Source organism: Acanthaster planci, linkage group LG10, assembly GCF_054643075.1.
Source record: "Acanthaster planci isolate LZ-2023a linkage group LG10, COTS_SCS, whole genome shotgun sequence".
Lineage (NCBI taxonomy): Eukaryota > Metazoa > Echinodermata > Asteroidea > Valvatida > Acanthasteridae > Acanthaster > Acanthaster planci.
Window position 1 is genome coordinate 4,479,146 of NC_141786.1, and position 12,631 is coordinate 4,491,776.

General features: G+C 42.6%; 2 protein-coding genes across 2 annotated transcripts in view; one reads left to right on the forward strand and one right to left on the reverse strand.

Annotated features, from left to right (window-relative positions):
• Positions 1-12,631, reverse strand: part of smg9 (SMG9 nonsense mediated mRNA decay factor) — a 202,387-nt gene that overhangs the window by 160,860 nt on the left and 28,896 nt on the right. The window lies entirely within an intron of this gene.
• On the forward strand, positions 1,474-5,557 carry LOC110986517 (monocarboxylate transporter 12-like). The gene is made up of 4 exons (XM_022248433.2): positions 1,474-1,838; positions 3,122-3,265; positions 3,758-4,606; positions 5,439-5,557. Exons 1-4 carry the CDS (start codon positions 1,649-1,651, stop codon positions 5,555-5,557), a joined length of 1,302 nt encoding a protein of 433 aa, XP_022104125.2. The 5' UTR covers positions 1,474-1,648.

Genomic DNA, 12,631 nt, shown 5'->3' on the forward strand with positions numbered 1-12,631 from the left:
ACGTTGCGGGAAAAGCATATTATTACAGTTTTGAGAAAGCCGTTAATGGGAGGACAAAGCTTGGCGCTCCCACACGTTCTGCAGGTTTCCGCCAAATAGTTAACTCTCACAAATAGCATGGATAAAATCGGTAGAAATATCAATCTCAGAACGGTGACCATCGCCCCGGCAGCCATGTTATTCCATACTATATGCAGTTACGCACAATACAGGTACACAAATGAAATTTCAAACATCAAAATTCACAATTAAACCAGCAGCAAAGTACACCAAAAACAGCACGAATTTTACAATTAACACCAAAACATTCAACTAGAAGACCATTCAAATGAAGATGACTTCAGTAATCCTAAGAAATTTCACGATTAAAACTAAAGAACAGTCAGGCAGGCTCAAACAGCGCCCTCGTCAATAGCGCCCTCTACTGGTGTATTGTCTGTGTATGATTGAAGGAGCGTTGCTGAATAAACCAGCCACTTTGATTGTTGCATGTAAGTCAAACGTCCAGACGAAGTTTAATTCAAGTTATTTCTGTCGGGGTTGCGTCACTAAGCTTTGGGACAATCAGATTAGGCGTCGTCTCAACGAAGACCGGAGATCATCGAACTTTCTTGGGGGACGGTGTACACTTCCAGGTAATTCCAGAAATTAGGGGTCCAAAAAGTGTGACATTTTCGTGTCCCTGTTACATCTAACTTTTGTTATTTGACATGGAAATATCACTGGAATTGATTTCAAACTATTACTAATTGTTTGGCAGGTAAATTGCATTAATTCATCACTCTTGGAAATTAAAAAATGTGTTCTACGCTTACAAAGTAATATATATCAGATTTGACAGGGACACTAATAAATTTCTGGAATTACCCTTTTAAGAGGAAACAAATCATAAGCACTCCGTGGGATTATTTTTTACTGGGTTTTTATTCAAAAACATCTTTTTTAAAGCTGCAAAGTAAATATTTTCTAGGAATGTTATTAAGGAAATATTGATATAAAACCTGTTATTAATTTGGTTATTTATTACAGAATTTAGAAGCGACGTGCGAATAGCAGAACTACAGTAGATGTACAAGATACTGTGACATTTAATAAAGTAAGGTACCCTGAGAAGTCAAAAGATGTGTGGACTGCGTACTGGAGAAGGAGTGGGAGCCACTGAGTATGCCACACGTGCAGGGGGAGGGGGCTGAAAAGTCGGCATTTCGTGTGTACGTCCTTGTGGACGGCCCCTAAGTTCAATATCTTCATTCTGCAGGCATTCCAATGATCCCATGTGTCCATCGGTGTAAATGGCATAAACATAACTATGATGAGTGTGGCTAGTTCCATTTCACAAATCCAAACAGCAGTTGTCTTATATAATGAAAATTATATCCGCAACGCATCACTGAATTAAAACGAAGTTTGTTTTGAAAAGATAAAATTCTAAGCTTCGATTTCATACCAAAACAACAATTTGATGGTCAACTATTCAGGTGCTGTATGATTTTTTTACATTTGTGTTTGTTTTTGTCCTGTCCTCATTCTGAGCAAAATGAAATTTGAGACCTTGCGCTCTGTCGTTTTAGGGCTTGCAGTTACCCATCTTCGGCGGCTTATCATCGTTGTAGTATACGCTGGGGACACGTTCCCGAGATAAGTCTTCATGATGAGTGTTAGTTGCCGCCTAATGGGCTGGTATGCCGTACTCTGTGTCCACGTCGACTGGCTGCTATGGACAGGACTCCACAAAGGTCTAGGAGTGCTGCTGCCAACACTTCAAGAGCAATTCACGGCAGACACGTGGGTGATTGGTGGGTTGATATCGATCATCACAGCTGCTGGCTGTTTCACAGGTATACGCCTTAGTATTATCTGCAACTTTGGAAATGATGGCCTTTTTAAACAAAATGCTCAACTAAGCGAGCAAACTGTTTTCAGCCGTTTTCTTTAAAGTATAGTCGCAATTAATTGTTTTGGACAATGTATGAACATTTTTCTACACTCTCGTTTGGTTAATTGCATTGAAAAGTGCACCTTTTTATTAAACACTTAAAAACTGTCTATACTTTCGTAGAAACCTGAGGGTTGCTATTGCCGTGATGTGAACGAAGACACAGTTCGCTGCATAAGTTTTTCTATTAAAATTGTGAGCCCAGAATGTACTATCAAAACATTTCAGATAAAGGAATCGGTGCAGACGTATTGCTATGCACATAAACAACAATGAATCAACAAAGAAGGGAATAACATAGTCCAGCAAATCTAAAAATGTGCATGATATTTTTGGGTCTTCAAACTGATGTAACATTTAGAATTCTTCTTGGGAAGGCATAACAGTTTTGCTCAGTGATATAATTCGTCGAAGAGCTTACAAAGTGACAAAAGCCTCCTCTGTACCAGGGAAAAAATAGACACCAAATACAGCTCTGGTGGAGTCAACAAATACGAATTTGTGCAAACGAACGATATTGGACATGGACACTTCAATGTTATTTTTTTTCCTTGCGCGTAAAATCTTTCTGAGTGACAAAAACTATATATAATGTAATGGGAAAAAGTAAGACCTACAGGTTTTACAATCCTAGGAAGTATAAAAACTGTCGTTAATGAATTACTGTTTAATTAAAATTAGCAAATCTACAAATTAGTGTGGGTACGCTTTTTCCAACCTTACTTTGCAGCTTAGACTTTGCACGAATTCCCCAGTTTGTGGAGCAAAAGTGGTCAAAAAATCTAAGAATGAAATATGTTTCCACGAAAGGGAGGTTTTTGTCACCTCGTCAGATCATCGACGAATTGTTCATTTTGTGTATACGAAAATGAAATGGGCGGAGATATCAACCTGCTACGTCCAGGACAAAACGGTATACTGCTGAAAATGTGGTGCGGATTTATCCATGTTTGATGAAATCAAACCATTTGGTGTTGATTTCACATCACATGGTGTCAACTTCTCTCTGTGCAGTGTTATACACTAATGCATTTATTCAATGAATTAGAATAGTCCGGTATCTGAAGGTGTCACCCGATGGACCCTGTTGCTTTGCACGAGTATGTATCCAAACTCTTTGCATACAATTTTCCAATGTCGAATGGAAAGCAGGTGCAACTTATATTGCCATCAAATCCAATGTAGGTCCGTTATCCAGGCCATTGGAGGTGTTGTTTGGTACCCGCATCGTGGTGGTAGTCTGCGGATTCCTATTAGGGACGTCTATCATCGTCTCGTCCTTCTCCACCAGCGCTATAGAGATGGCACTTGCCCTATCCTTAATCGCTGGTACGTATTTTTTAAAAATTCCAACTGTCGATATTAAGCTAACAAGTCACCATCAACAACTCAATTGTCAGTGGAGAATCGACAAACAGACTTCAATGGTTCTAACTTGTTTCTGACTTCTTACTGGTGACAAGAGTTTGCAAACAATGGGTGTGAGTGAACATGCATTTCCACGTGCACAAGACCCAATAAGAATTTAACCTGTAGAGAATACAGGTGTCAGTATGGCAGCAAAGCGCCACCAATGCTTGCATCACATGGCCTGCCTTTTGTGAAAGAGTTTCGACCTTATCAGTTAGCTTTCTTGTCAAGGGCAGGGACGCACCATTGAGGGAACTGAGAAAGACGTTCTGTAATGGGTACTTCGAGACACTTAAACAGATCATTTTCCACTACTGTGTGCATGCCCAGAATTGGCATAAAGGGCCAGCCTGTCTGCCGCCACCAAGCGTTTCAATATTGGCTTAGTTTCTAACCACTGTTTTTCTCCAGGGCCTGGTTTGGTCATCACCAACATTTTAACAAGAGCCATGACGGGTCGTTTTTTCACGACAAACTATGCCACGGCAAATGGTGTTGGGACCGCAGGACAGTCTGTGGGCTTGATCTCCTTTGCTCCGTTGACTCAAGTGCTTTTAGAAACCTACGGCTGGCGAGGTGCCTTGCTACTGCTTGGGGCTCTCAGCATGCATCTTAGTGTGTGTGGCTTCCTGCTAAGACCACCACCACCACCATCTGCAGGGGCGCGGGACGACTACCTACCACTTATCCCAAGTGAAGAGGAGCCATTGGCAGCCGAATCAAAAAGCGGTGATGCTGAAAAGAAATTCCGAATCTGCATCCCAACGGACACCAATATGGTACAGAAGAATCTGTTTGGCTACGCCATTTTCGGCCGTACCGAATTCTGGATCGCGACGCTTAATTACAGCGGCCGAGTCTTCGTAAGCATCATGTGGATGATTTACTTTGTAGCTTACGCCGAGTCGAAAGGTTTCTCCGGGTACGAGGCCGTCACGTTCACCACGGTCGCGGGGATAGGGAACCTGGTTATCAAGATTTTTCTTGGGTTGATGGTGGACCGAGGTTGGCTGAAGCTACGACTGGCCTTGCTAATTTCAATCATGACATGTGGCTTGGCTCTATTCACACTTCCTTGGGTGAACGCCTATTGGTTGTTGATTTTCAACGCCTTCATTTTCAACGGTTTCATTGGAGGGCAAGAATCGCTTGGCGACATATACGCCCGGGAACTGCTGGGAGCTGAGGAACTCGTTACTGCTTTCAGCTGGATGGATCTCCTCTCGGCCATTATTCATGTCGCTTTTGGGTTTGTCCCAGGTAAGAACGTTTTGATACTTAGACAGTTCCTAGCTGAGTTTAAACATGAGAACCACGTTGTATTCGACAGACATGCAATATCTCTGGCATGATTTGGGTGAGGTCTGTATTGAAAGGTCGGTATCTCCGTCGTCTCAATCTATTAAAATTGATTTGGTAATAAGTAAAACTTGGTCTCTGTTACCTCTTGTTGACCTTTTCACCAGACTTGAGTGTGCTCTTAATCCAGGCATTTTGCCAACTAAACCACCATATGGATTGTAAATTCCTTACCCTTCCAAAAGCTGAAGTACACCTTGGGACGAAAATTACAGTTTTTCATGACAATGATAAAGAAGTAGTATTTCTGCAACTTTGGCTAAAAGAATCCATTGTTACAGTTTGAAGGTTTGGTTTAAAATCAGACGGTCACAGACAATGGCTTCAGCTAAGTGCAACAGTATAAAACATTGGTGTATGCATCTTTCATATTACTTATTATTTGGTGTAAAATGTTTTTCTCATCTCTCTTCCGCCCCCACAGCCTGAAAGAGCTTTTGTCACACCCACATTGTGTAGAGTTCAATTGAATTGCACACGTATGAACCCTCTAAAGTGCGTGGCGGGCAGGTGTACACTGAAGTAACTCACATTGTTTCAGATGTCTGTAACCGCTGACGTATTTCGTTCACAACATTTTGTTGGGCATTTTACCATCTCAGTGCCCTGTAAGGGCACAGTGGAGGTAATCGAAGGACAAGGTGGGAAGTGTTTTTTTTTTTTAAATATTGGCGCCTTATTTATTCCAACGAGGTTGGATAGCTCCTTAGTAACCGATCTTGTCTCTTTTCAGGTTGGATATTTGACCAGACTGGGAGCTTTGACATAGCTTTTGTCCTCTTGGGATTCATCTCGCTTCTGCCGTTGGTGTCGCTCGTCCTGGAAAAGCTACTCAACCGACGGAAGGAGTGACATGAAGCTGCCCTTTTCAACACTCAGCAATTTCAGCAATTCTTATGGCTTTAAACAGATCATTGTGGTTTTATAACGGTATCCAGCGTTGTGTGATTGTTTCTTCGATGAGCGTAAGAATTTTTTTCCTCTTTTCTCTCTAACAAATGATGTCGGACTCCAGAACTACTGTGTATTAAATATGAAAACAGTTGATGCAGTGTAATGGCTAGACAGCACCGTAAAATAATAATACAATGGATATGATTGTCAAACGCTCAGAGGACGACATGGTTAATACAGCTCGCTGACAAATACAATATGGAATACAGAACACATTCACCACGTTGAGCCCCGTAAATTGTACCATTTCTCCGACCGAAGATCGTGTGGAATATTTATACAATGATAATACTTACTCGTGGTTTCTAGCATTAGCACTCTCCCACACGTAGGAGCATGGCCAAATGAAAATGGAAATGAATAGAAGCAAAATGCAGAGAGAACGTTTCTACATTCGAGACCCCAAGGCAAACTGACCATCTTCGCACCGCGTGCGCGCACGGAAAGCGTCCAAAAAGTATGAACTTTGTGTTAATTACCTCCTTGACGTGTATTGAAAGATGAGGGCGCCCTTGCTCGAGCACAGTTCCCTACATTTATATTTACCTTTACCGTGAACAATGCATAAAGGGAGGTTGTAGTGGTTGCTAGCGTGTACATGAACAGTACTCCATACCGGTATTGCTTTGGATAGTCTGTTTTGGTAGGATCACGCACTCTTTGCCCGAAGAAGTCGACCATGGCTTGCCGTGGCGTTCTGAAAGACGTTTTTATTTTTCTTTCTTTTTCGGGGGAAGCAATCGGAACTATGTTCACCTGCATGAATTAAAAAAAAATCCACCTCTAACAACCACGGCAGCCTAAGACGTAGACACGTACTTCCTACGTGTTGTTGAGGAAGGATTGCAAGCAGAACATCTAAACAGTGAGACAGCTGCTCCACTCCGAAGCTGGGAATCTACAGGGTGTCTACATAAAGGTATACGGGAGATAACAATTTCTGTAATGGCAGAACTTTATATTATTACGGGAAAGAGAAATGTATCGCTAGAAAAGACAGAATGGTATACAGCTTGTGATGTTATTGATACAGGTGAGTGAACAAACTGATGTTAAGGGTACTGAAATTGGCAGCGTGACAATTTTGCATATTTGATTAATATGAATCAACCATGCAAGTGTGCAGATTACCGATGTCTTTGCTTTATGGACACATTCTTGTAAACAAGGAATGTACCAAAATCAATCTAATCTGCTCTGTTTTTGCTACTTATCTCATACGTTTAATGTGTTGTGCCCTCCACATGGCCACCGTTCCTGTCATTGAACATCTTACATCTTCGTATGTCCCTTACTGCTCGTTTGATTGGCATTGGCTGGGGTGTAGTGAAAATCTTGTTCTGCGGGTAACCCCATAAAACGAAATCGCATTGTGTTAAATCCGGCGAACGTGGCAACCGTTCAACTTCATTGTAAACAGAAATTACTCTGTTACCAAAAAGCTCTGCCAGACGTTGTTTCACAGCAACAAGTTTGTGGGGTGCGGTGCCATCCTTCCTGAGCCCACCACACCCTCCTCAAAACTCCACGTCGTCTCTGGAGAGTCTGTTCCATTGCTGGCACCACAGATTTATTAATCAAATTAAATTAAAATAGTCCTGTTCATTTAATATCTTTGGAAGAAAAATGGCAAGTGATATTCAGCACACTTGCATGGTTGAGCCTTGTTAATCGAACGGCAGTTTTGCCCTTACAGTAATTTTTATCTCGGTATACGTTTCATATGGACACCCTGTAGACGAATCAAAGCATCGACAGTTTCCCCTTTGCTATTATTTTGACATCGCTGTAACAATGACCTCGCTTACTCAGAATGGTCCATTCGAGGCTAAGCTTTGGACTCCGGGGTACGGGGAAGCTATTGACTCTGTCTACAAATGCCCCTGAAAATAATCATTAATAGCGGAACTCTCGAATCCCTCGGTTTACAAGTTCCCTTTTTCCGCGTGTTACTTACATGAATAAAACTAGTTGTATGCTTGTAGTGGTGTATAACTTTAAAAGGGAAATATAAATAGCTATTGTAATTTCATGCGTCACCGCTAGTGTAGTAAGGTGTTTTAGCAGTAAGTAGGTCGTTAATAACGTAACTATTCATTTTGGTTGTGGTTATCAAGAGATCATGTCATTTACACTTTACATGCACATACCTTGTAGTTTGAATTATATATGTTGTAATTTTACAGGCCAGTGTAAGTATAATTGATACCCTAGAATGTATTTATAGCTAAGGCGAGATTATCCCTATTAGCCCCAAGGCCTCGTTGGTCATCCATAGGTTATTTTACATGCAAGTTCCCTTTGTTTACCAGGCATTCTAATAATTATTTTAATTAATTAAGCAACCCTCAGCAGTGGAGATCATGCAAGGCCACTCTTGCAAAGACACCCCATTCACTAATAGTAATGATATCCAATAAGGAGAATGTTACTGAAGTTGTTTTGGTAAAAATCATGTTCATTTTATACCCTGTGTACAAACCCTCTGAGACTGGTCTGACAAATTGTGTTTTCATTGAAAAAGCTTGTACTCTGTCGCTGCTAAAATGGACTTTCCTGACCTCTAACTGATTTCTGGGAACTAATTGATAACTGAAGAGGAAAGTGAGTAAAATCCGTACTTGGAACTCTTTCCAAATCGTGAAGAACCATTGATGAGATCACAGGAATAAACTTTTTTTTCATGGGCATGCTACATTTGTTTTTGATTACAATAAGACCAATTGGAGACGGCACCCCCATCCAATGTTGCGTTATAGGCTGGTGTGCACCCATGGCGATCCATTGCAACAATGGAATGGGGGAAGGGGGGGTGGTTGAAGGGGAGAAGGGAGGAATCGCAGGGGGGGGGGTTGTGACGGGAGCCTTAGTTGCGTTTAAGGCTGGTGCGCGCCCATGGCGATCCACTGCAACATCAGAAGGGGGTGGTTGAAGGGGGCGCAATCTAAACTACCCGAGTCTATGTTAACGCACACTGTGAAATGTTTCAAAGCATGGCATTAGACACATTGGTTTCTGGCAATTCTTACAAATCATACGAGTCTGTTTACGTTGGGTTCTCGTACTGCAAACAACACGGTTTCGTTTTTTGGCCTTGCCTACTTCTTCCGGGATAATGTCCACGTGAAAGGAGTGCAGTTTCAGGGGCATCTGGTGTTGAGTTGCTCGTCCTGCAGGCAGACAACAGTTCGTTGATGACCTGGACCCGGAAATCCAAGCTAGTGAGCAGACGCTTTGTAGGGATGCTGTGGCACACGATGGTAGCATTAACCAGATATCAAGAACTGCAAAGAAAACGCGTTTCCACCATTTCAGGGATCTATGATGATGTGTGTAGTACTGACGCATTTGTGATGCTAAGTTACTTCCGCCCATGTGCTTATTATAATCGTTGACGACGGCAGGTCTTTGGATTTCACGACGTCTGGTGGAACTTTTTGCAGCGAATGTCTTTAGCGTCACTTTTGCAGGTGCCATAATTAGTCAGACCTGTTACACGTTTTTTGGCGTCCTGCCAAACAACACAAAGTTGCCCCGCTTTAGACAAAAACTGGATCATGTCGGTCATGGGGACCTTCTTAGGGTTTTCACTGTCTGGATTGCCTAGTGTGGTATAGCGTACAGTTCCACGAGCTTTTACCCTAGGAAGAGGGAGCGGCCTCTTTTGGCGAGTCCATTGGAGCTAATTAACATTTAATTTTTTTCACTCCAAATTCCACGACTACCTATCATATCCTACCCCTGTACATGCTAAAAAAAACCTGGCTTAGTCACTTTACAGCCAGGGCCTCCCCTAGCCAGAAAAAAATGCAAAAAAATCCAGCTGGCCTTGAGCCAGCCTCCAGCCAATTCCCGTAGGACTGTGTGCTAAGTGGTCCCTTGTGTACAATCTAATGGGTTGTTTACAAAACGGTGCCTGGGGCATGCAGTGGAATGTTTTTTATCAGTGACAGCTGTCTGGAACTTGTCAGGGGCCTCTTACAGCTGTCTTTGAAGTGTTATTTTTGTTGGGGGGTGTTGTGGTGGTGGTATGGCGTGGCTGGCGCGTGGCAAGGGCCCCCTCAAATCAGGATAGCCTGGGAAAACGCCCCCCCCCCACGGTACTATGATGTACTGTTGGTGGTTTTTGATGGTTTGTTAGAGCTGTAGAGGCTAGGGGACAACCACTGAAGCATTAATATGCCTTTATGACGGACTCAGGGCTCTGCAACCCTGAAAAATGAAACGGACTCAACGGAATAGTCCGCTCCCGAGACCGTGTGAGTAAAAATTCACAAAGCATTCATACATTTTAGAAAGCATGTGAGAAATGATGACTGAACGCTTAATGTCAACTGAGTTTTTAGTTGGATTGAAAATGCCAACAACTTGATAATTAAAGGATTGTCGACCAATCACTCAAAAATCGTGCAATCATAAGTAGGGGCACCAGAACTCAGAAACTGTCCCTACTGAAACTTACACTTATGTCCTAACATCACTGCTGACCCCCAAAATTCAATTATTTTTAAGAGAAAGACACAACATCATAAAATCTGAATTCCAAATGAAATTTCTAGCAGTTGAACTGTATAAAAAAAATTTATCAGGTAACGTTTTAGCTTTCTGATTGCTGAAGTGAAGGGAAGAATTACTGGTGGCCGTAGGCCTGTATCACAGAACTTAGGTCTAGGCCAACTGTACCTCCAAATCTTTGGGTCTGACGTCCGCCCCGCTCCGAACGTGGAAGCAGGGCGGACTTCAGACCCCATAGCTCTGGGGATAGGCTAGGACTATATGGAAATCTTCCCGCTTAAATAATAATACTAAAGCCTGGGCTGCTACTAACCTGCGCTGACGCAGCCTTCCCGACACGGTGGCCCATAGTTGCAATTGCCTACTTCAACTTGAGGGAGACGGGTTTTTGTGAGAACACCCAGGCATCATGGCGCATTTTTTGCTTCGTTCACCATGAACATGATGATGAGTCAGCCATTCTCTCGCCTTCTCTAAAGCTGTCTAGCAAAGACCTTGGCTAGATAGCTGACTAGAGCCTGAGAATGCACGCACGGACGCTAAAATGTTTGAAGGGCTCAAACTTAGTACACGTACGTCAGCATGGAAGCAAAGGCGGGCATGCAGTGTCGCAGTGCTTCGCGATCGCTCGCGTCAGTCATGCATACATGCACCAAACAAGATGGCGATTGATTGAGTACTGCGGACCACCTGGCTCTGTTCAACCGTTGAGGGGGGTACTTCTTGTCGAAGTGGATAAACGTGATATCTTAGCGCGTGGCTTTCTTAAGCGCTTGGGCACGAGTGGACCTGGATGGTTGGAGGACCACCTGGGGTGTACGGTGCAGGAGAAATAAGTATGAGTAAGTATTGGTTGAGTGAGGCGACATCCCTAGATTGGTTTTGGCCCTGGATGTACATGCCCCCTTAGAGGTAATGCATTGTGGGAGGGAAATACGCTAAATATTGCTCTCCTTGTTCACAAGCTACGATTGAGAAAGCGCCCTCTGTTAGTTGCTGTCAAACTGTTTCCTCATTTGAGGCAGTTTTCATATTAGGCGTATAAGGTTGATGTCAAAATTGTCCAACTTCAAGGAGCGCCTTCTATCGTTATGTTTTCTAAATAAGCCAGGGGTGCAGGTTTTTCCCATGGTCAGATGTTTGCTCGAATAAATCAAACCAATCCCTGATGTTCAGGTGTACAGTGAATGGGTGTCCTAGACTGTTTATTTCTGTCACTTTGAGTTTTCCCTAAACCACTAAGCCAATTATACAACAGCTAGCCATCCAGCCAAATCCAAAGGATCAGCTATTCAACTGGGACGGTATACTTCCATCCCAACCGACTCGTCCCAGCCGCCCAGGGACTTTCCGGTACGTGCCGTCCGCTCCTCGCTTTGCAGAGAGGGCGCCCTCACCCGAGTCTCGCTCCACCTTCAAAGGGCGGGCGTCACACCACGCAATTTGGATACGGTGTTGCCACAGCTTAGCTAACGGAGTATGTACTGTCCCACCAGCAGTGAATAAACAAAGAGAACAAAGCACATGTAGCGGCATCACATTGGAATCCAACATGAAGTTGCATCTCAGCTGATGTTGACGTTTGCGCTTTTCCCCCTATATCGTCGGTCTTTTCACGAAGTGGCGAATTTTTGGTATCACTACAATAAGACTTTTCGAGAAAACCGCATTTGAAGTTGGTCTTTCTTTCAATTAATCATTTCCCCAGTATTTAACCTGCCCTTGACTTAAGTCATGCTACTGCCTGCAAGAGGGAATCTTAAATGACACAAAACTGCCAAATAATATTTAAAGAAGTCAATTAAAATTGTTTATTTTGTGAAAAAAAAATCGACTCTTCGTGAAAACGCTAAAATGAATGCGGCTGTTGTCTATTCATGAGAACGCGAGCTATTTTGCTATAGCGCGTGCCAGGTGCAAAATTGTTACATTTTTTATACATTTGCAGAGTACAATTCGCCTCTGTGAAAACGGCGAAACGAGTTTGCCCATGAATTTGCATTTTATTCCTTATGCCATATCTATGGAAGAAAAATGTGCCCTTTCATGAAAACGCGAAATACAGTTTAGTTGAAATTTGCCCCAGGTAGATCATCGTGATTTGGATGATTTCAGTAGATTTGAGAAAAATGATTCACCGAATTATAGGCAATTATTAGGCGATTTAATGTTGCCAAAAACAGAATTTAAACAAAAAATCATGATTGCCCATTTGTGAAGACAATGAGGAAATGGATACCTATTTGTAATCCATAGTGTTTGTATTCAATAGATTTCAACATTTGAAGTCGATAGCAATTAGGTCGATGCTACACTCGAGGCATAATTGAAACTTACTACGTCATAGTTAGGGGGTTAAAAATCAAGCGAAGACGGACATGAACCTCAGCACTGGAAAAAAAGGGCGTTTAAAAGTCGCTCATCCCCTTCCTACCCAACTTACAGCACATTGGCAAG

Bases quoted from the DNA above. Each gene is read 5' to 3' on its own strand.
- LOC110986517 (XM_022248433.2), top strand. From the start codon at position 1,649: ATGATGAGTGTTAGTTGCCGCCTAATGGGCTGGTATGCCGTACTCTGT. The intron at 1,839-3,121 runs GTATACGCCTTA...AATCCAATGTAG, and splicing joins AGCTGCTGGCTGTTTCACAG to GTCCGTTATCCAGGCCATTG. The intron at 4,607-5,438 runs GTAAGAACGTTT...GTCTCTTTTCAG, and splicing joins CGCTTTTGGGTTTGTCCCAG to GTTGGATATTTGACCAGACT.